The sequence below is a fragment of the Prionailurus bengalensis genome, chromosome D2 (assembly GCF_016509475.1).
Source record: "Prionailurus bengalensis isolate Pbe53 chromosome D2, Fcat_Pben_1.1_paternal_pri, whole genome shotgun sequence".
NCBI lineage: Eukaryota > Metazoa > Chordata > Mammalia > Carnivora > Felidae > Prionailurus > Prionailurus bengalensis.
In genome coordinates, this window is record NC_057351.1 from 11,066,853 (window position 1) to 11,090,395 (window position 23,543).

Consider the following 23,543-nt stretch of genomic DNA (forward strand, 5'->3'; position numbering starts at 1 on the left):
AAGAAATTAAGCCCCTGTAACCAATAACAGGTAGGAGGTGGGACAGAACCAGGGCTCATCCTTCGTCCCCATTAGGCACTGTTCCAAGATGCATATGGTCATTCTAGGGCCATCTGACACCACTGTTGAATAGCTGTGGTCAGCTCAAGAATGCACTATCTTGTATTTGCTCTCTCTCCTTCCTTAGATCATCCATTCTCTTTTGCCCTCACTCTTACCTTCCCTGGGATTGTAACACCCCTCAACCCCAATAAAGTGTTAGCACATAATCTCTTTGCCCTGTTTTCCAAGGAACCTGGGCGAAGACATGGGGGTATTACTTGAGATCGATGACTTCAGTATATAATAGTGCCATTAGTGGAATGCGGCCAGAGACATGAGAACAGTGGCCATCAAAATTCCTTATCCCTTCTCTATGATTCAATAGTACAAAAAGCAACTCAACACTTTACCCTGCGTTTTGGGTACCATGGTGCTTCTGCAGAAGAAACAAAGCAACTATAAGTTTACCTGATAAAAAGAACCATTGTTTCAATGTTCTCGATCCAAAGCTCTATCTTTGACTTTTTATATTTAAGGGTTGTCTTTGGTAAGACTTGGGGAACCCTTCTAATTTAAATTGCTTTGTTCCTGCGGACAGAATTAAATGAACCCATTCAAAGATCGAATTATATAGCTGCTGGAGGGTACATCTTATAGCCAATTCATTCTTGCAGGATTGCCAAAGAATGGAATTCTATTCAAAATTAGATCATTGGAGGGGCCAGACAAAGGCAATTTTATCACTGGGTACAGCTATATAGCATCAGACCTTAAAGACATTTGGGCCTAAATGGATTCTTCCACACTCAGTGATGCATATTTTGGAATATGAGCTGGGTACTGGTCTGAATTCTTTAGCAGGTACGATGATATTTTGGTTATGCCTGAGGCCCATCTGGGACAGAATACAAGTTAGTATCCTAAAGCTTTTAAATACAGAATATCAACTCTGGAATAGGCATTTTTAGCATTTAAGAGAGTAGCAATTCTCTTTAATCAATAGTACAGAATAATAGGACCTCAGGGACTCAGCAGAGAATTCATCTGTGAATTAGAAATTGGGCATTTGCCAAAGGATGATGCAACTTGCCTAATATTTGAGAAAGATGGTTTAGAAGGCAAGTTAATGCTCCATTCCTCTGGCTTACTTAAGCTCCACTGTCATTAATTTGGAGTCTTATTAAGAAATAAATCTATATTATAGTACCTTAATATTCTACAGAAATCCTTCCAGTGAATTAGCATTTAATGCCACATGCTCAGAGTTTAGAGAACAGCATTAGAAAAGCAGCAGCCATCTGGGGGACGTTTCTGTGTCTTTTGCAAAATCATAGTTTAAAAATGTGGTTTACTCTGGTACCAAATCGCTTTGTTCATCTAGGTGAAAAAACCCATCATGCTCAAGAGAAATGAAGTTATTTGACCTGCAACATTATTAATTTGTTATTATTATTATTTGCTTTGGTATTTGAAAAATCCAAAGCTAAACAAAGTGTTCAACTATAGTAATAAACATCTCAAGTAATTGCTAAAACATTTCTTCCCTTTCAGTTACTCTTGGCCTCTTCTTAAGATTTAACTGTCCTTTTGTGTAGTTTTAGTATTGAAGTAGTCCCAAATCTAAAAAGAGCTATATATAATAAACTAAATATGCAACAAAATTATTAAATAGTTACAGGAAGAGAATATTTACGTACATTATTGATGAAGCAGGGAATGGAATTATCAAGTTAAATCAAGCAAGTTTTAACATAATCGTATCAGCAAAACACACATGTGATGGAAAAAGAAAAGAGCTGTCAAATACTCAGCATTTTAGTCCCCACCTCCTGTGTTTAACATTTCTTAAACTTTACTTCACCCCTGCGTGGAAATTTTCCCTATGATGCCAGCTTTTAAAAAGACCTAGTTTCTTCTCAGTATCTTCACTGAATACTTACAGATGAGGAATTTAAGTAGAAATACACCAAATGTTAATAATTAGTCAATTATGGGGATAAAATTAAACTACCACACACTTTAGGTTATTCCCAAATTTGTTTAACATCATTCGTTTTAAGAATTATTGAAACAGCCAAATAAGCTTTCACATTTATTATATCTTGGATGAAAACTTCCACTCTTAGACTATCTCTAAGTGATGTTAAACAACCAGACACTTCAATGTAAAAAGTCTGGGAGATTACTAAATTCATAAAGAAAAAGTAATAATCCAGTTGTCTGGTCAATGTTCAGTGGTTCTGTTAGTATCACAGAGTCAACCTCAGACAAGAGTATCTTCATAGGCAACTGCTCTCATGTCTCTTTTTCAAACTGGTAAGAGTTCATATTGCTTACTCATGGAGTACGTATTTTGTGAAAAGTAGCATGCTATGCAAATTAGGCATATATAATAAATTACAGTCCTGAATCACATGGAAATACAGTAAAAAAATCTGGTTAAGAGGTGAACATTCCCACATCTTGTCTATGGTTATGAACATGAATAAATGGCAATCATAAGCAACTTTAAAATCCTGTTTCGGGAGGGGGGGGAGTTATACCTGGGGGTTTACATCTTCTTTCCTGTGGTTAATTGCCAGGCTTCACCAGTATTTGAGTGTCCTGCCAGTCATTCTTAGTCCAGGGCACGTAACCTCTTCCCTCAGGTCAGGCTCCATGCCTCACCTGATCTCTTGTCTTCGGTCTGACCTGAATCCTAGACAGATTCCACCACTAGCCATTCCTAGACTTCTGTTTTGAATAGGGAACTTTTCTTTTTTGAATAAGGAACCACCAGATTCGACCCTATTTACCAAACCGGATTTGCTTTTAGATCTCCCTGAAACTGTATTCCTCTCTCAAAGTAAGATGGTTTTCTTAACCCGCAACACATTCCTGACCTTCCTTATTTACCCGTATCCCACAGATATCAATACACTCTTGGGGCATGAACTTTAGTGCTAGGAAATCAAATCTTTGGTTTCTGCTAGGAGGTCCCTTCATGTTTTCAACTCTCAATAATTCACAAGAATTATACCTGAGATAATCAGTGATAAAAACATAAATACCAGCTTAGTATCACACTCATTATTACCTACTACTTAAGCCCAGGATATATTATTGTCATATCTTACATGTCATTAACTATATTATATCCATCCAATTAGAGTTAAATCTGACAGCTGTATGAACTCAAATTTTTAAATTTATAAGGATCATAATGTATGAATAATATATTCTTCCAAATATAACTGTGAGTTAAAGTATTATCATTTGTTTCTTCTAAATAGATTCTTCATGACATTATAAACTCATTTTAACAGTAATTTTTTTTTAACTAAAGCCATGATGGGTATTTTTTCCCCTGGGATGTTCTAATTAATTTTCCTATGAACTAGTGTCATGAAAATAATATGTAAGCTTAACAGGGTTCATAACAAAGGAAAATGGTTGTAATGCTAGATCAAGATGGGTTTTTTTGTTAGATAACGTTCCAAGTGCTCAGTTATTCAAAACATTAAGAGATAGAAGTAATCATCAAGTTGTTCCCTGTAATGAAATGCTGAAATAGACATTAAAATTGTGGAACAGCCTCTCTGATTACTAACTAGGGGTATTACGAGCACAATGGGAAAGCAGGCTTCCTTCCAATCTCATCAGCAATGCCATTTGTCGTGTCTTTTTTCGAGTAACAAGACTCCTATTCAAGAAACATCAAGAGGGATGAGGCCAGAATGCTGTACTGAAAGACCCTTAGCTGAAAGGTAATCAGCTAAACGGCTGGCCTTTGACCCCAGCCCAGCATGCAGCCCAGGGTTCACATGTAGGATAACATTTCAATTATGAGTCATTGGAATGGCAAGAACAAATCTGCATCAAGGAACGGGCACCGAAGGGACCAATTGCATTGGAGCTACAAACTCGTAGAAAGATTGCAAGAACTTTTATTACAAAAGAATCCAAGATGTTGGGTCTAACAAAGGTAAATGTCACAAGAAACCGAAACTCAGACCCAGACAAATACACACATATATATATAGTTTTACCTTGCTGCGTTGGGATCCTGTGACCTTAAGGAAGGATGAGGACAAGAAGCAAAATAGCAATAAACAATTGCTCGGAAGACAACTGATAGACCATAAATGGTGTGCACTTCAGAAAAAAACAGTATTATTTGCTGCTCAGAGCTCATTCGAATTTACCTCAGTTTCTTATCAATAAAGATGGATTTGAGAACAGAACACACATACTTTAGAAAAGATTATAGTGTCATGTAGGAAAATTAATCTTACAGCATCTTAGTCAGCAACAGTCACAGGGTATTCTCAGATTAGTTTTCGTACTTTCTACACATTGACTTCAATGCTGCAGAGATGCTGTACCGAATTGTTTCTGGAAGGGACACTACTCTTTGTCCACCCCTCAACCTCTACCTTTTTATGGGACCACTGTAATTAAGGACCGACTGCTGGCTACTAATCTGTTTACAGACTTCTGGCTCGAAATCCAGGTATGTAATAGGAAAAAACAAATAATGTAATCTGTTTCTTTCCACTTCATTTTTTTTTTAATTCTATAAAGAAAAAAAAAAGAAAAAGAAAAAAAAAAAGAAACAAAGAGAAGGGGTGGTTAGCAACAACTCCTTTTTTTTTTCCATAGAAAACAAAAGTCAAGTCTAAATAAAGGGGGAAAATAATACTGACTTCCCTTCTGGCTAACTGATATTGAGCAGTCTTTCTAATTTTCTGGATATTTACAAGCTGAGAACATTGAGAAAATAATCATAGAATAGAACGTAGCCCTAGGAATATACGCATTCCTACCTCATGCAAGCAAACTGCGTTCTGCACCACCATCTACATATGATCAGGAAATGAGTGACCTAATTGGGTTGAAGTCAAAAGAGGCTGAATCTTTTAGGAGTTCTTCAATTCAGAAGAAAATATCAAACCAAGGGTTTAATTAAAAACTCGATGTCATGTTGCTCTTCAGTGAGTATTTTCCTCACATGTCCGTTGGAAATTTCAGATCCCAACATTCACTGAGATGAGAACAATTTGAAGTGATCTCATCTCGGAAGGTTCTCAGGAACACTCATTCTGAACATATGGGTTTTATTGGATTATTTCATTACTCTACGTTCCTTGGTCTTAACTTTAGCAAATGTTAGGACTCAGATCTGTCTATCCAGCTTCTGACATGCAGTTCCTTGACACAATAAGCTGCAATAAGCCATGAAGCAAGAAACATAAATGTCAGTTATAAGCTATGAAACAATGTTTCAAAGTAGAAAAAAAAAAGACAAATCTAGAAAGATCCATCTTACTTCAAAACTCTTCACTTCTTCTTCACCATCATCATCTTCCTCATCATGACAACTCTGATACATGGAAAACATTAAAAAAAAGTCAGCAGGATTAGAATATGTTGAGGCAGGAGGTACAAAAGAATGTTGTGTAGAACACCAAATCACTGGTATTAATTTATCATTGACATTGTTTAAATGGATGTGTCAGATACAGTAAACGTGGACAGCATGACCAATGAATTCATGACCTACAAGAAAATGATACTGTGCTTTTACAAAATCAAAATATTAAATTGCCAATTTAAGTAATACAGATACATGCAATAATTGTGAATAAAATTAACAGAAAACATGTCCATTATCAAAGTGCATCTTGTAATCCTTTAAATTCATTTTTATTGTAATTGATCCAAAAGAGGAAATGAAATTTTAGCTGCTACTAATATTACTCTTTAATAGAAAAATAAGTAAACTATTCTATTATTTTGAGTTATTTCCCCAGAAATGATAAAGGAGGTACAGTAATCCATGCATACATTTTTTTTTTTCAACGTTTATTTATTTTGGGGACAGAGAGAGACAGAGCATGAACGGGGGAGGGGCAGAGAGAGAGGGAGACATAGAATCGGAAACAGGCTCCAGGCTCTGAGCCATCAGCCCAGAGCCTGACGCGGGGCTCGAACTCACGGACCGCGAGATCGTGACCTGGCTGAAGTCGGACGCTTAACCGACTGCGCCACCCAGGCGCCCCATCCATGCATACATTTTAATCTAATTCCCACAGCTAAAATTTTTGTTTGATAAATTGTGTGAGGACACAGTGTGTATGCTTCAAATCCTAATGCTGCCAATTATTAGCTGTTTAGCTTAGGGCAAGTTCCCTTACCTCTCTGGGTCTCCCTTTCCTCATATTTAAGATGGGAATAAGAAAAAGACGACCAGGGTTCCTGAGAAGATTATACGAATTAACATATGCTAATGGTTTCCCACTTAGAAATAAGTGTCTGAAAATAATAAGCATTTAATACATCTCAACTTCTACTATTATTATGGTTGACCAAAAGAAGCTGTCACTAGCCAATAGCTATGGCAGGTGAAAAACCTTGAGTTCTTCAATGTTAGATCATTCCAGCCTTTCTAAAGATTCCTTACGGTCGGCAAGCACTCAGTGTATCAGTGAAGTGAATGGTGGCAAGTAATTAAATATAAGCTACAAATCAGAAAAATGCTTTCAATTCAATGATTGCCTGTATTTTGAGTAGAGAGATGAAGAGGGGGTGGGAGAGAAGGCATAGAATGTGATCCTCCTACCCACACAATAATATTCTGTTGTTCATTCAACAAATATTGACTCTCACCCTTTCCAATTCAGAATAAGACTGACAACATGCTTTGCCAAGGAGAAAATAAAGGGCACACAGACCTGTGACAATTTTGCTCTTTGGAAAAGGTGTTCAGTAGTGTGCTGCCCCCCAGAAACAAAGAAGTGAATTATTTATTCAGAGGGTGGGGGATTATCTGCTAGGTGCTAATGCCACCTTGGCTCCCAGGTAATCAGTTCACCAGGAATTTTAAAAATAAGAACCCATGATGACTTTAGCAAAACATATCTGCAAGGCAAATCTGTGGTCATCCATAACTACTATGTATCTCATGTTAAATACAGAGGACTTTTGGCCTATCTGCCCTCTAAGATTACCAATGTAATATTTCACTCTTCTGCATTAATTAGAAGTGAAGCATGGGGTGCCTGGGTGGCTCAGTCAGTTAAGTGTTTGACTTCAGCTCAGATCATGATCTCGCAGCCCGTGGGTCTGAGCCCCACGCGGGGCTCTGTGCTGACAGCTCAAAGCCTGGAGCCTGCTTTGGATTCTGTACCTCCTTGTCTCTGTGCCTCTCCCCCACTTGCACTCTGTCTCTCTCTCAAAAATAAATAAACATTAAAAATTTAAAAAAAAAAGAGAGAAGTGAAGCACAGGGATTTTAGCAAGTAACAAGCATGTTTACTATTTAAGCAAATTAGAACACTAATATGAAATGTCTCCTAATGGATAATTTTAAATTATCTCCTATATGTTTTATTACCTTTAAAAATAGCAAGAAGAAAAAAAAATAGCAAGAAGAAACAAGTTACAAAAAAAAAAGGTTATTTATTTATTTACTTATTTATTTTGAGAGAGAGAGAGTGCAAGTGAGCATGGGAGGGTCAGAGAGCAAGGGAGAGAGGTATCCCAAGCAGGCTCTGTACCGCCAGCCCAGAGCCCAATGTAGGGCTCGAACCCACACCCCGTGAGATCATGACTTGGGCCGACACCAAGAGTCAGACATTCAACCGACTGAGCCACCCAAGTGCCCCTTGAAATCAAGAATATATTCAGAAAAATCGTCATTTTAGGTTATAATGATATATGCTTTTAAGCTATAAATGTCATAGGATATGCTTGCTTTTAGAATTCCTTCAGGAATTTAGAGCTCTAGGTGACAGATTTTTTTTTACAAAAGTTTTTAAGTAAAATAGCTACTTAATAAATCTTTCCATGAAAATTTAGTGAGATTTGCTCCAATCAGGTTAAAATTTGTGATTTTTAGGACCTATTAAGCCTCAAATTGGAATATACATCAAACCTATAAACGACTTTGAACTTCTATTGATTGCATACATTGAGGGTATGCTGAGACCACAAGAAAACTACAACAGATCTGCAATTTTTTAATGTATTGGGAAGAAAACAAAGGATTCACATGTATACAAGATACATTTTTCAGTAGCAAATGGCATCTGTGTGAATATAGGGTAAGTAAATAGAGTTCTATTAGATGGTCCTAACACACAGGATTTAGCTTTCTGCACCAAAATGACAAATTCTAGGCAAGGAGTGATACCATATGCCAGGAAGGAAACAGTGAATAAAATCCATACATAAAGGAGCAGAAGTGTGGAATAAGGGACTTTGGAATTAAAAAAAAAAAAAAAAAAAAAAAACTAAACTGGAGGATACTTTGGGCCATTCCAGCAAGCAGATCGAAATTCACAATTGGTGATGAGAATGCATAAGCAGTAAGTAGGGCACTTCACATGGCCAGCATCTGCTGGGAATTTCTTTCTGCAAAGCAAGTATATTTCACACATTGTTAAGTTGCCCTTCTGACTGTGTCATGCCTCAGAAGATGGAGGAGGCAAAAACCAGAAACTTTTAACATGCATGTAAATCTAAAAGCTAATGGGTGAGGGGTGCCTGGGGGGCTCAGTCGGTTAAGCGTCCGACTTCAGCTCAGGTCATGATCTCACGGCTCATGAGTTCGAGCCCCATGTTGGGCACTGTGCTGCTAGCTCAAAGACTGGAGTCTGCTTCAGATTCTGTGTCTCCCCCTCTCTCTCTAACCGTCCCCTCCCCTCCACTCTCTGTCTCAAAAACAAACAAACATTAAAACAAAAAAATTTTAGGGGCGCCTGGGTGGCGCAGTTGGCTAAGCGTCCGACTTCAGCCAGGTCACGATCTCGCGGTCCGGGAGTTCGAGCCCCGCGTCGGGCTCTGGGCTGATGGCTCGGAGCCTGGAGCCTGTTTCCGATTCTGTGTCTCCCTCTCTCTCTGCCCCTCCCCCGTTCATGATCTGTCTCTCTCTGTCCCAAAAATAAATAAAAACGTTGAAAAAAAAAATTAAAAAAAAAAAATTTTAAAGCCAATGACTGAGATCAAAGTGAGAGAAATCTCCTAAGAAAGTGACCCTGGCCTTTGATAATTTTAACCTACAAAGGATAGAACATTGGGCATAACTAGTATCCTAAATATTTTATTATGTTAGTAAGAGAAGGACGAGAAAACGATTTTCTCAGCCTGAAGCCAAAATAGTGGAAACACTGTTGAGTGAATAACTTATGATGGCATCATTCTAGATACTTCCATATTGTTATCTTGTTCAAATTGGTAGGGGCATCCCATTAGAATGAAACAGCTTCAGACTGTTGAGGAGAGAGACTGGGTAGTAAAGAAGCATTCTGAGACTCAAGCAGGGGTGGTCATGATGACGACAATGGGGATGGCAACAGTAAGCTAATGTGGATGCACTAGAAATTCTCTGACACGCTTTTATTTTTTTTTATTTTTTTATTTTTTTAAATTTTTTTATTTTTCAATGTTATTACATCATTGATATTTCAGTGCAATCCCAATCAAAATTGCACCAGCATTCTTCTCGAAGCTAGAACAAGCAATCCTAAAATGTGTGTGGAACCACAAAAGACCCTGAACAGCCAAAGTAATATTGAAGGAGAAGACCAAAGCGGGAGGCATCACAATCCCAGACTTTAGCCTCTACTACAAAGCTGTCATCATCAAGACAGCATGGTATTGGCACAAAAACAGACACATAGACCAGTGGAATAGAATAGAGACTCCAGAACTGGACCCACAAAAGTATGGCCAACTAATCTTTGACAAAGCAGGAAAGAATATCCAATGGAAAAAAGACAGTCTCTTTAACAAATGATGCTGGGAGAGCTGGACAGCAACATGCAGAAGAATGAAACTAGACCACTTTCTTACACCATTCACAAAAATAAACTCAAAATGGATAAAGGACCTGAATGTGAGACAGGAAACCATCAAAACCCTAGAGGACAAAGCAGGAAAAAAACTCTCTGACCTCAGCCGCAGCAATTTCTTACTTGAAACATCTCCAAAGACAAGGGAATTAAATGCAAAAATGAACTATTGGGACCTCATGAAGATAAAAAGCTTCTGCACTGCAAAGGAAACAATCAACAAAACTAAAAGGCAACCCACAGGATGGGAAAAGATATTTGCAAATGACATATTGGACAAAGGGCTAGTATCCAAAATCTATAAAGAACTCACCAAACTCCACACCCGAAAAACAAATAATCCAGTGAAGAAATGGGTAGAAGACATGAATAGACACTTCTCTAAAGAAGACATCCAGATGCCCACAGGCACATGAAAAGATGCTCAATGTTGCTCCTCATCAGGGAAATACAAATCAAAACCACAGAGATATCACCTCATGCCAGTCAGAGTGGCCAAAATGAACAAATCAGGAGACTATAGATGCTGGAGAGGACGTGGAGAAACAGGAACCCTCTTGCACTGTTGGTGGGAATGCAAACTGGTGCAGCCGCTCTGGAAAACAGTGTGGAGGTTCCTCAAAAAATTAAAAACAGATCTACCCTATGACCCAGCAATAGCACTGCTTGGAATTTACCCAAGGGATACAGGAGTGCTGATGCATAGGGGCACTTGTACCCCAATGTTGATAGTAGCACTTTCAACAATAGCCAAACTATGGAAAGAGCCTAAATGTCCATCAACTGATGAATGGATAAAGAAATTGTGGTTTATATACACAATGGAATACTACGTGGCAATGAGAAAGAATGAAATCTGGCCATTTGCAGCAACGTGGATGGAACTGGAGAGTGTGACGCTAAGTGAAATAAGCCATTCAGAGAAAGACAGATACCATATGTTTTCACTCTTATGTGGATCCTGAGAAACTTAACAGAAGACCATGAGGGAGGGGAAGGAAAAAAAAGTTAGAGAGGGAGACTCTTAAAAACTGAGAATAAACTGAGGGTTGATGGGGGGCAGGAGGGAGGCGAAAGTCAGTGATGGGCATTGAGGAGGGCACCTGTTGGGATGAGTACTGGGGGTTGTATGGAAACCAATTTGACAATAAATTTCATATTAAAAAAATTAAAAATAAAAATAAAAAAATAAAAATACTTTTATTAACCACATAGCTAAAAATAGAAAGGAATAATGACCATAATGCCCATAACAGCAAAGCCTAAAGATATACTGCTTTCTGCAAAAAATAGGCAAATTCACAGCACTTAAAAAAATAGTCTTCTCTTTGAACTATTCCCTACATGCACATGCACAATTTTCAGAGGGATTATGAGTAAAGTGACTCTACATTTGTACTTCATAATGCTGATTGAACTAATAGTCATCTGTTTATTCCATTTTTTTTCATCATGATAAGTGCACTCCTTAATCCCCATCACCCATTTCACCCATTCCTGTCACCCACCTCCCCTCTGGTAAGCATCAGTTTGTTTTCTATAGTTAAGAGTCTGTTTCTTGGTTTGTCTGTCTCTTTTTTCCTTTGTTTCTTTGTTTAGTTTCTTAAATTCCACATATGAGTGAAATCATATGGTATTTATCTTTGTCTGACTTATTTCACTTAGGATTATAGTCTATAACTTCATCCATGTTGTCGCAAATGGCAAGATTTCACCGTCTTTTATGGCTGAACAATATTCCATTGTGTATATACACCACATCTTCTTTATCCAATCATCTATCGATGGACACTTGGGCTGCTTCCATACTTTGACTGTTGTAAATAATGCTGCTATATATACACATAAGGATGCATATATCCCTTTGAATTATTATTTTCATTTTTTTTGGTAAATATCTAGTAGCATAATTCCTGGATCATAGTACCTTATTTTTAATTTTTTGAGGGGCCTCCATACTGTTTTCCACAGAGGTTACCTCAGTTTCTGGGATGAGGATTTTCAAAATGAAGAAAGGCAACCTCCAGAGACTCCAGTTTGATATGAATCATCAAAACTAGCCACTAAGATAAACACAGGGAAACCACATTTAACAAGCTTGTGGCCGGCATGCTTGCAAAGAGCTATTTAACACTGAATGATAGAGCTGAACTTTAAAAATATTTTGGCTTTGGACTATGGTCTGACTCTAATTAAAGAAATGATCACGTATGTTAAAAATTATAAAATTTAGGGGTGCCTGGGTGGCTCAGTCAAATAAGCCTCTAACTCTTGATTTTGGCTCAGGTCATGATCTCGCAGTTTATGGGTTTGATCCCTGCATCTGTCAGTGCAGAGCCTGCTTGGGATTCTGTCTCTCTCTCCCAATCTCTCTGCCCCTCCCCCCTCTCTCTCTCAAAATAACTTAAAAAATTATAAGAATTAAAAATACATCAAATGTCAGGGGCTCTTGGGTGGCTCAGTCAGTTAAGTGTCCAACTTCAACTCAGGTCACGATTGCACCATTTGTGAGTTCGAGCCCCTCATCAAGCTCTGTGCTGACAGCTCGGAGCCTGGAACCTGCTTCTGATTCCGTGTCTCCCTAACGCTGCTCCTCCCCTGTTCATACTCTGTCTCTCTCTCTCTCTCTCTCTCTCTCTCTACCTTAGTTCTCCATAATATGGTGCTAGCACCACCCATGGCCCCTCACAATAATCTTCTGGAACTGTTCTCACCACGGTCACATGATGCCCATGCAATAAATCCTAGAGAAGATTCAATTCTTACCTTATTCGTCCCTATTCCTAGCAGCATATGATCCTGTTGACTACTCCCTTAGGTCCACAGCTCCTACATATGCTCATGCTTAAGATTCTCCACCTGCCTTTTTTATAACGGGTTTCTTTTCTTCTAAAAGGAGAAACACGGGGCGCCTGGGTGGCGCAGTCGGGTAAGCGTCCGACTTCAGCCAGGTCACGATCTCGCGGTCCGTGAGTTCGAGCCCCGCGTCGGGCTCTGGGCTGATGGCTCGGAGCCTGGAGCCTGTTTCCAATTCTGTGTCTCCCTCTCTCTCTCTGCCCCTCCCTCGTTCATGCTCTGTCTCTCTCTGTCCCAAGAATAAATAAACGTTGATTGATTGATAGATAAATAAATAAATAAATAAATAAATAAATAAATAAATAAAAGGAGAAACATAAACCCATGTCTTTAGAGGCGCAGCCGCAGGCCTTCCCCTCTACAGAGGGGAAGAGACGCCTTCTCTTTCTGGGCAAGACCATCCATGTCTATGACCTCGATTCCCTTCGAATGCTGGTAAATCCCAAATCTGTATGTATAAGCCATCCCTGATATACTGAATGTCAGGCACGAATGCCTCATCACATGTCTGACATCTCCACGTGGCTGTCTCACAGGCATTTTTTTTTCAATATATGAAATTTATTGTCAAATTGGTTTCCATACAACACCCAGTGCTCATCCCAAAAGGTGCCTTCCTCAATACCCATCACCTACCTTTCCCTCCCTCCCACCCCCCATCAACCCTCAGTTTGTTCTCAGTACACAGGCATTTTTAACTAACAAGTCCACAATGTAATAGGTCATCTTTCCTCTTCACTCCAGGCCCGCAATTCTTCGGGGCTCCCCATCTCAGTATCGGGTACCACCATCTACCCAACTGCCCACGTGAGAAGCTTCACAGACACTCTGACTCCTCTTTTAATTCACCCATTCATTCACCCTCCTACTGTGAGATATAAATGAAACAAAGACTCAGTAAATACTGTTACTATTTTCACATGCTCCACTTGTCACTGGACAATCACGGACTCCCTTAAACCTTAGACTAAGCGGGCCTCCCAACTACACAACCAGCTCCTGTACCACTAACAGCTCTGCTACCACTGAACTCGACACAGCTTTTTGCGATCACTTGCTTGCATTTTGTTTTCTCTCCCTCAGACTATCAACTTCAGGAAGGGTGTATGCATTTTCTTCTTATTGGCCATGTCATCGACAATACCTTGATGCCCAGTGAATATTTGTTGAATGAATGAATGAATGAATGAATGAGTGAATGTTTGGAAAATTAGCTCCCGGTAAATAAAATGTGAACAGGGAAACAATGGTTACCTGTCAAGGAAGTTTGAACAGAGATTCATTCAGCAAGTGGAAAATTAAGATTAATGCCTCTTCAGGCTTCAGGATTTAACAGTATTTTATCTAGACCCCAAAATACATAGATTTTTATCCTTATGTCAGATGAAAGTGATTTCTCTTTATTCAAATTAAACATTAAAGTCAAGATGGATTCATTTACCTTTGCCATAATATCTGCATAAGCCATATATAAAAAATCTTCCTCCAGTTTGCTATGAAAAACAAGAACAACACATGAGTTTTTAAGTGGGAGGCTTGTCATGAGCAGAACTACCATCATGGTAAAATAACCTTTAGTTTTCAACCAGTATGCCCTTTTAAAATGAAATAAACACAAAACCTAGGCAAAGTCATCATTCAGAAATATTGTAGAATCAGCAAAGATCTCAGACCTACACGGCTGTCCCTGTCCCGCCTTACCTTTCAGAAGAGGCCTTCAAATCTCACAAAATAAATGGTCTATTGACTTACACACAATGTATAGCTTTCATTTTCTTGAAACTACAGAAGCTGAAACAAGCAAATTTAAATGAGGTAGGGGCTTTGACAGCAGAAGCGATACTTGGCATTGGATGGAAAGACTCCCCAAATTCTTATGCTACTATATTGCCCCAAAAATACAATGGTCATAGTGATTCTCAAAAATTAAGAAATATGTTTACTAATCCTTTTCTTACAGCGTATGGAAATCATTAATTCATGAAGAAAGGTTTCCATTAAAAATTACCTAATATTTGCAAAGCTATTTCAGCAGTTCAAAGCTTCAGCCATCAGAAAAATTCACTTATGAAAATACCTCATTACCTGACAAGGCCAGACAGAGGGTTGCTCTATGCTTAGGAATGAGATGATTTTGTTAGTTAGGAAATAATAAGAGAGAGAGAGAGACATCGTGAGAGAAGAATGGATCACATTGGCTAAGGGGGAGAAATGTGCATTATTATGGCATGCATAGAGGTCACATGAATTTATCTAGACTCTGAAAAGACTCGGGCGGGAAGGATCGATAATTAAATTATCTTCTGGCTTCTGCACGAACCAGAGGGAGGCCTTGGGCAAAGGAGGATTCCTTTTGTATGGCAGGGATGCAGATAAATGTTTTATAACCTCTCCAAGGTTTCCTCCAAAGAGCGAATCTATGTAGTGCTCCCTAGGAGGAGCAGACGCTGAGCCCATTTTGATTACTGGGCATCTGAGTGCAAAGCTTATTTAACTACACAGAGGGTCAGCCTTTGTGGCTCTGGGGAATTCATATGAACCAGGCTGCAAAAGCCAAGGAAAATGGAGAATGCCCTCAAAATAGACCTCAAAGAAACTTCCTGTGGAGATGATGGTTCACCCACCTTCTAAGGTTTCTTAAGACCCACTGCACAATCTACCCAGGAAATTTGGGTGCCCACATTTTTTTGTGTACTGGAATTTGCTTTGGGTTCCTTTTTTTATTTATGAAGGCCATTTGCGATGAAGAAAAAACTCATTTTATAAGATTCAGGATCAAGTAAATCCGCTGATGACTAAGTTGTTAGGAAAAACTGGAGCTCACAGGTAGACATCAAAGCCTGCACTTGCATGAATGTTGGCCCACAGGTGTATGGCAGACTGGTCTTATCTTGGAACAATTCTCTCTCCTAACAAGAGTCAGATGAAATTGAAACATGAATATGTGACACACGGGATACTGAGACATGGGTTTCTTTATCTGTTCTTCCTATGCTCACACGAACCGTCCCAACCATACCATTTCTCCGTTAAAGCTGTTCGACTAAACAGAAGGATGAGCTGATGGAGGGGATCAACTCTCTTCGTGCCTTCCTCTTCCTCTGGAGGGTCTGCTCCAGGTTTCTACAAAAAAACCAAATTGATAAAATTTCACACTGAAATGAAATGTTCGCTCAAACTCAGGAGCAGTGTGAGGGTCAGGAACAATGAATAAAAGGAAAGCTATTTTCTTCCTGCTCTGGCGTATGTGTGTTTGTGTGTGTGTGTGTGTTTGTGTGCGTGCGCGCACACGTGTGCACGCATGCTTTAGAGGCATTGTGCGTGCACGTGTGTGTTTTATATACACTGTGCATATGTGTGTGGGTTACATAATCAATGCAAAATTATGCAGCTTAAAAAAAGTTATTTAATAATTGGACCAAAAAACACTATGGGCAAGGATGAGTCACATCACTTACAAATTCTGACTGCCATTCTTGGAAGCAGATTCACATCTGGGGGTGTATTTGGTACAGAGATGTCAGCTTTATGGAGGGCTCAATTTATAAAGAATTACAATAATATCCTAGGTTGTTCCAAGTATAAAAGTTTAGTCCACACAACACCGAAAATTGATTATTAAACATAGCATTGTCTTTGCCTACACAAGCAATGACAGGGAAAGAATGCTAAAAGTTAATGTGTGAACCACTTCTACATTTTTTATTTTCAGTTACTTTAAACTCACAAAGAATAGTTTTGTACTATTAGAACTTTTAACATGAGGAAAATTATAAAGCATTTTTACTTGACTGTACAGTTAGTTAATCTTGACTGTCTGTTGAATGGTTTAATGACTTTTGTATCTCCAAGGCCTTACCCATTTAGACTGATTTTCTCTCTACATAAATGATGTTCTTTCTTGGATTTAAAGGTTAATATTGTAGATACTGGGTACACGTCTGTAAGATACCCAAAATTCTATTGGTTGTTTTGGTTCTAAAGCCAAACTAGAATTCATTTAAAATATATAGGGATAGTCAGGGTCAGGCTTTCATGAATTATATCAGTTTATCCAATATTCTCTGATAAGTTGGGAGTTAAAAAATAATGTTTACAGATGAGGTCTTTAACTTGAGAATCAAGAGACCTCCAACTAGTCTGCAAAATTCCAGAGGACCATATGCCTGGAAATTTTCCCGAGAAGATAGTTTTCATCAGATATTTTTTAAAAATAACTTTAGGTTTATTTATTTTTGAGAGAGAGAGCAAGCGAGCATGAGTGGGGAGGGGCAGAGAGAGAGAGAGACACACACACACACAGAATCCGAAGCAGGCTCCAGGATCCATGCTGTCAGCACAGAGCAGGATGCAGGGCTCAAACTCATGAACCGCGAGATCATGACCTGAGCTGAAGTTGGACACTTAACCAACTGAGCACCCTGGTTCATCAGATATTTAATCAGGTCCGCGACTTATAAAACATTAAGACTGGGGCGCCTGGGTGGCTCAGTCAGTTAAGCAGCTGACTCTTGATCTTGGCTCAGGTCATGATCTCATGGCTTCGTGAGTTTGAGCCCTACATGGGGCTCTGTGCTGATAGGGTGGAGCCTGTCTGGGATTGTCTCTCTCCTCTCTCTCCCTGCCCCTTCCCCACTCGCACAGTGTGCCCCTCAAAAGAAATAAACATTAAAAAAAAAGATTTAAAAAAAAAGATGAAGACTGCTCTCCTCTCAGTATGAGAGCACCTTTACCTGTCCAAAATGGCAGGACCAAAAATCTAGTCTCCATCTAATGCATTTTACCATGACTTCCTGTTCTTCTTGCGTCTAGTCCCATCATTCTCTGCCTCATATATTTTTAAAAACCAGCTACTTTTCATTGGCTTTTGTTAACCCTCAACTTATTTTTGGTGGACAACTTCTATACGGTTCAGCTTTTATAGTTCTATGCTAGGTTCTAAGGTGTTTAAAGGTGCTCTGCAGAAGAATTTAAAAGAATAATCGAGTCAAAGCCTGGTTATAATAAACTTCTATCATTCACCTGAAATTTGGAATTGCTGGGTGCTGATGAGATCTCTGAAGTAAGAAGAATAAGATGTTCCCTGAACACTGAATGCAGTAGCAGTCAAGAATAGAAAGCTTCCTAGGACCAACACTGCAATGGTGCTTTCTCTCCGCTGTGATAGGATAACCTGGTCACGCCAGCGTGACTCCACCAGACCCAAGCCCTCTTTGAACTTATAGCCCCATTAAGACGTACTGCTAAATCTTCTATCAGCTTATCTTCAAAGTAGTGTTCTTCTGTTTCAATCCAAGACTTTTCATATCCCTGAAGAAAGAGGTTAACGGCCCGGTGCCTAAAAAAGAAGCATAATTTCAAACAAGGAGTTTTTTTTGTTTTTGTTTTTTGTTAAATAAATTGGAAAGGTGCTTTATCACTGGACTCTTGGTGCGCTCAAAGACATAAGATAAAAATCAACTTCCCACTCTTGATTGCACAGGCAAGACATGGTAGTAAATAAGGCAAGGCTTCTCGTAGCACCTTCCGACTTGCATTTAAATTCTGGCTCTGCCATTTCTAAGCTTCATAATGCTGGTCAACTATTCACTTTACCAACATTCACTTTTTGTTCATTGATAAAACTAGGAAAACCCCATCTGCACTTCAGTTTGCAGAGACTTAAAATGAGATAAACCATGTAAAGCACATGGGGTATATGGATGGTCATTAAGTGGTAGCTAGTATGACATCAAGTGGCTTTGGCAAAACAATAGAATAAGGATTAATAAGGAAGTAGTCAGTGGTTAACATTAGATACAGGCCCTGAGAATGACAAAACAAAACGTATTGCATGAACTTAATAGAGTATACATCCAAAGATTAAATACTGGAATACTGATGATAAACGGTGGCCTAAGAAATAAAAAAATAAAAAAAATAGCGAGGACTAAAAGAATAAGTAAACTCATCATGAGGCCGATGAGAGGTATGGATAAGACACCACCATGGGAAAGGATAAGAGAAAGTCATGACCATAAGGGAACATCATAAGAAACTATCAGAAGTGTTAAAAGGAGACGTGTCATTATGGGATGGAAAGAAAGCTGAGCCCAATGGAACTAATGGTGAGTTACGGAGTCATGAGACACATGGTTAGATAGGTTTATGAAGGGCCTGGAAAACCAAGGAGAGGAATTGACAGTGCATCTAGAATGATAGAATTCACCATGAAGTCCTGTGCACGGGCCAGACATGACAAAGGACAGGCTCGACAATATTGGTACAAGAGAATCATCTGAGCGGCTTTTATTTATTTATTTTTTTTAATTTTTTTTTTTTAGTGTTTATTTATTTTTGAGACAGAGAGAGACAGAGCATGAATGGCGGAGGGGCAGAGAGAGAGGGAGACACAGATCGGAAGCAGGCTCCAGGCTCTGAGCCATCAGCCCAGAGCCCAACGCGGGGCTCGAACTCACAAACCGTGAGATCGTGACCTGAGCTGAAGTCGGATGCTCAACCGACTGAGCCACCCAGGCGCCCCCTGAGCGGCTTTTAAACGATACACTTGCTAAGCCCTCACAGAAATTCTCATCCAATAGGCTGAGGCTTGGATATTTCTTAAATGAATTTGAATGTATTTCCCAAAAGCGCCAGGTCTGAGCACCACTGCAATAAAGGATACAATTTTGAGAAGGTTACGTGAGAGAGTGGAACAGCAGATTCCATAACATCAGGGAAATCACCTCAGAATCTGCTGCCATCAACCTGGTATGAAGCAATAAACACGTGAGCCGGAGGGGTGGCCATAAAAGGAAGGATAGCAATGTGAAAAGAGATCTAAGAAAAATCTGATGGAATCTGGAGAATGATTGCACAGGACGGACCAGAAAGGGAGTAAAACTATGGATTCAAGGTTAATGTTCTAATGACTAACTGGTGACACCATAACTGAGTTAGAGAATTTAAAGTAGCACATGGTCCGAGGGGGAAATTAATGTATTTTATACTCAGTGAACGTGCCTTGGCAAGGAATCCAGCTGTCTCACTGAAAGGGGAAAGTGTGAAGTTTCTTTGTTTGCTTTGTTTGAGGGTTGGGGGAGGGGTTTGTATTTTGTGTTGTTATTCCCTGACTCATTTATTTATTCAAAGATGTTCTGAAGGTCAGTGTTCCAGGTACTAAGGATATAAAATTGAATAAAACTCTAAAGGATCTCAAAGTCCAGGGGTGCATGGGTGGCTCAGTCGGTTAAGCAACTGACTCTTGCTTTCGGCTCAGGTCATGATCTCATAGTTCATGGGTTCCAGCCCCGCATTGGGCTCCACGCTGACAAGTTCTGACTGCTTGGGATTCTCTCTCTCTCTGCCCCTCCCCTGCTCAGCGTGCATGTTCTCTCTCAAAATAAATAAATAAACTTAAAAAAAAAAGAACCAAAATAAAGGATCTCAAAGTCTGAATCAGAGAGACAACTAGGCCCAACCATACAGGATCGTGCCTACAACGAGAGGTCTGTAAGAGTGTTCTGGAAACAAAGAGGAGGAAGTGTTCCGTTTGCAAGGAGTTGAAGGGCATGATTTGGTCAGAGATATTCCAAAAAAAGAGACGCAGCTGAGCTGAGTCCTGTTTACCAGATGTGGGGACGATGCCACTTGTACAAAGCTCAGAGAGGAAAGAGCACAGTTTCTTAGAAAAACTGCAAGGAGGCTGAAATGGTAGCTGGGCCACCGAGTCAGACTCAAATGTACCAGTTTCTCTGTTAACGAGTGTGCCAGCTGTAGCTCTAAGAGAAGGTTGAGGGACTGTTAAACACCTTTCTGCTGTTCCCATAAACTAGATCCATACCAGTTCTTTGCCCCAAGACCGAAAACCACAAGAAATAATAAACAGCAATGGACATTAATAGTGCTAAATTTGGTTCTAAGCACCCTCTATACCTCAATCCATTAAATAATCTGAACTACTCCATGGGGCAAATCCCATCATGGCACAAATGAGGAAACTATAACACAGTCAGGTAAGAAACTTGACCAATGGTCATGCGGCCATCAGCTGACATGCCAGGGTTCAAATCAAGGCAGTCTGACTCCAAAGAGAGAGTTCCTAATTACCCTACCCTGCCTTACATACGTGAGCACAACTTCCTCGGTATTCAGAAGTGACTGAATAACTACACTGCGCATCACAGTTCTCTGAGATCACCCAACAAAGAAAAACAAGCTCAGGCATTACACAAAAGAGCCAAGACTTGTTTTGCATTCTTCTCTCAGACTACTGCACTCCTGTTAAGGTAGACGCGATGCTCCTCCAGCTTACTAGGGAAAAAAGAACTTTTATCTATTGCCGACATTAAAAAAATTCTGACCTTGGCAGATTATATAAAGGAGCCATTCGGAAGCAGGCCACCACTGCCCTCTTCCTCTGCTTGGACAGAAGTTTGTGCCATACAGCTTTCTTCGATCTCTGTGGGTGCTCCACCTGAGGTAAAAACGATACAAACAAAACATTAAATATGTTTAACTCCGACTTACCCTCAACAATACCGTATTAAACAGCTGTGCCTTTTACATTAAAAACGTCTGGAATTACAATTCCCAAAGTAATTTATTTATGGGAATTATTATGGGAAAGCCTGTGTCCTAGAAGTCACCCAATGCTAAACTGGAAATGGTTTTGAATGCTACGTATTTTCTTTAGTCAAAACAGAGTATCTCCCCAGTAGTGTGTACTTAAGAAGCTATGTCATCTGTAAAATCAAAGAAATATAAAACCATTCTACATAAAATCATTTTGCAGCCATTTCAGAATCTGGTTATGGTTCTAAAACATGTTTTCTGCCTACGCGAAAAAATTAACCTATTCTTATTTATGTATCCATTTCGACCAATTTTATCATGAGAGTTACAGCAGTAAACACGAATAGAGGCAGACATAGAAAATTCTACCGAAATTTCAACTATTCCTTACTATAACAGGATGGGGAGAAAATGACAAGGCTTCAGGAACACATTACTAGGAGTGAGGAAAAGAATTTAATTTTGCAAAAATGTTAAAATACATTATTATTTTGTTAGATAGGGACAAATGAGAATTCAAAGTTGCAGTAAATGAGGCAAGCAAGCTATTTATTTAGCTAATGGTGTTTGGAGCTCCAAGAGGAAAAAGAGATTAATTATAAGTATTAGAGAGGAAAAGAAAACAACATGTAATTCTAAATTAATTAGTAGTCTCTAGGTAATTGAGCACTGTACTTCCCAGACTGTAATATCTCCGGTGCATAGATGTAGATTTCTGGAAGAAATAAAAATGTTGCATTAGCTAAAAAAATAAATCTAAAGTCTATTATCCTTTGCAGTAAAGGGTCAAAATATGAATTTTATAATGCCTGAAGAAAACATTAAGAGTGTCTGGACTAGAGTGGTTTAGAAATTTTAATGAAGCAACTTGTCTTTGGAAAGCACTTATTTATATCCATGATGGTCCTCCCTCCACAGGATCAGTAAACGGTTTGTGACAATTGTCCACTTCGATTTTCTTCTTGGTGGCTGTGTTAAGTGAATCAAGGCTGGTATCGTTCAACTAGACTCAATGCATTACAGTGCCATTCTGATATTCAGGCTGTATGAGGTAGTTTTTTCTGGGAATAAGGTATTCTGATGGGTGTGGGTGATGGTCAACAAACACATTGAAATAGTGAGGCACTGAGGATACGGTAGTGACCATGGTAGAAAAGGTGTCTGCCATCAGGAAGCTTATCACTTGGCAGAGCATTTTACTATATGTGAGAAGTGCTTAATACCTCTCTTCTCACTGTCCAAATGCTGGGAGGTGCTGCTGTGTTAGCTTGGCTCGAGTTTATGTGTTAGGAAATTCCAAGAGACAGGTTACCCTCATGGACAAAAGTTACCGGATGTACAGCACAAAATATATAATTGCAAAGGTCGCTGATACCTACGATAAATTAAGTATTTGCTGTGCGCCCGCTGTTTATGCACTGAGTTTGGCAGGTGAAGATACTCATCACAAGCTACTCTATGACTGAGTTACAAATAAACATTAGAATAGAGGTATTGAAGGCATGAATTCCTCTTGTGGTACATCCTCTGCTCTTTTCTATTCTTTGATAATTGATGATTTCTTTTTACTCATGTTCTTAACCATCTGTAGAATAGTTGGCCTTCACTAAAATCTGACCCCCTTTACCTTTTCCTAGAAAACTCCTACTTCTCCTTTAAGATTATGGGGATCACCTACTTCATAACTAGATCAAGACTGGACTCCTTTTATAGCCTCTTCAGCACCTTTTGTATCCTAGCACATCTGTATTATTATATATTTATCTATCCACATGCTGTACTAGAGGATGACTCACTTGAGTAGACAGACCACGTTCAATTCCCTGAACCTGCGAAGTATAATGCTGCCATACGGTCGTGCACTCAAAAAATGTTCGAGGAAGGAATGACTGCTTCAGAAAATGAATCTCACTACTTTACAAATGACTTCATCCATTATGATTGAATACATGTGTCAATACGTAATATGTGAATATAATAAAACTATCAGATTTCAATAAGCTTCATTTCATGTATCTAATACTCATTCAAGCAAATCCAGGTATATGCATAAAAACCAGGAAGGGTTAAAACCTTATGGTAGAACAATGCTGCCAGGAATAGCTCTCTGGTAGACATTTAATAGCCTTCTTAAATGTGTGTTTCTTTCTTCTTTTTTTAAATGTTTATTTATTTTTGAGAGAGAGAGAAAGAGAGAGAGAGAGAGACGGACAGAGCATGAGCGGCGGAGGGCAGAGAGAGAAGGAGACACCGAATTTG

At 39.2% G+C, this 23,543-nt stretch overlaps 1 protein-coding gene across 11 annotated transcripts in view; it reads right to left on the reverse strand.

Annotated features, from left to right (window-relative positions):
* RYR2 (ryanodine receptor 2) overlaps positions 1 to 23,543 on the reverse strand; it is a 756,924-nt gene that overhangs the window by 87,359 nt on the left and 646,022 nt on the right. For 4 of the 11 annotated variants that reach the window (XM_043596207.1, XM_043596209.1, XM_043596204.1 and 1 more), the window contains 7 exons: positions 21,964 to 21,999; positions 21,074 to 21,186; positions 17,973 to 18,069; positions 15,751 to 15,854; positions 14,173 to 14,224; positions 5,351 to 5,404; positions 4,071 to 4,094 (listed from right to left, as the gene is read on the reverse strand). In XM_043596207.1, the coding sequence (XP_043452142.1) occupies positions 4,071 to 4,094; positions 5,351 to 5,404; positions 14,173 to 14,224; positions 15,751 to 15,854; positions 17,973 to 18,069; positions 21,074 to 21,186; positions 21,964 to 21,999 (480 nt within the window). The remainder of the gene's footprint in view (positions 1 to 4,070; positions 4,095 to 5,350; positions 5,405 to 14,172; positions 14,225 to 15,750; positions 15,855 to 17,972; positions 18,070 to 21,073; positions 21,187 to 21,963; positions 22,000 to 23,543) is intronic. The other 7 variants (XM_043596215.1, XM_043596212.1, XM_043596213.1 and 4 more) reach the window with 3 other exon arrangements.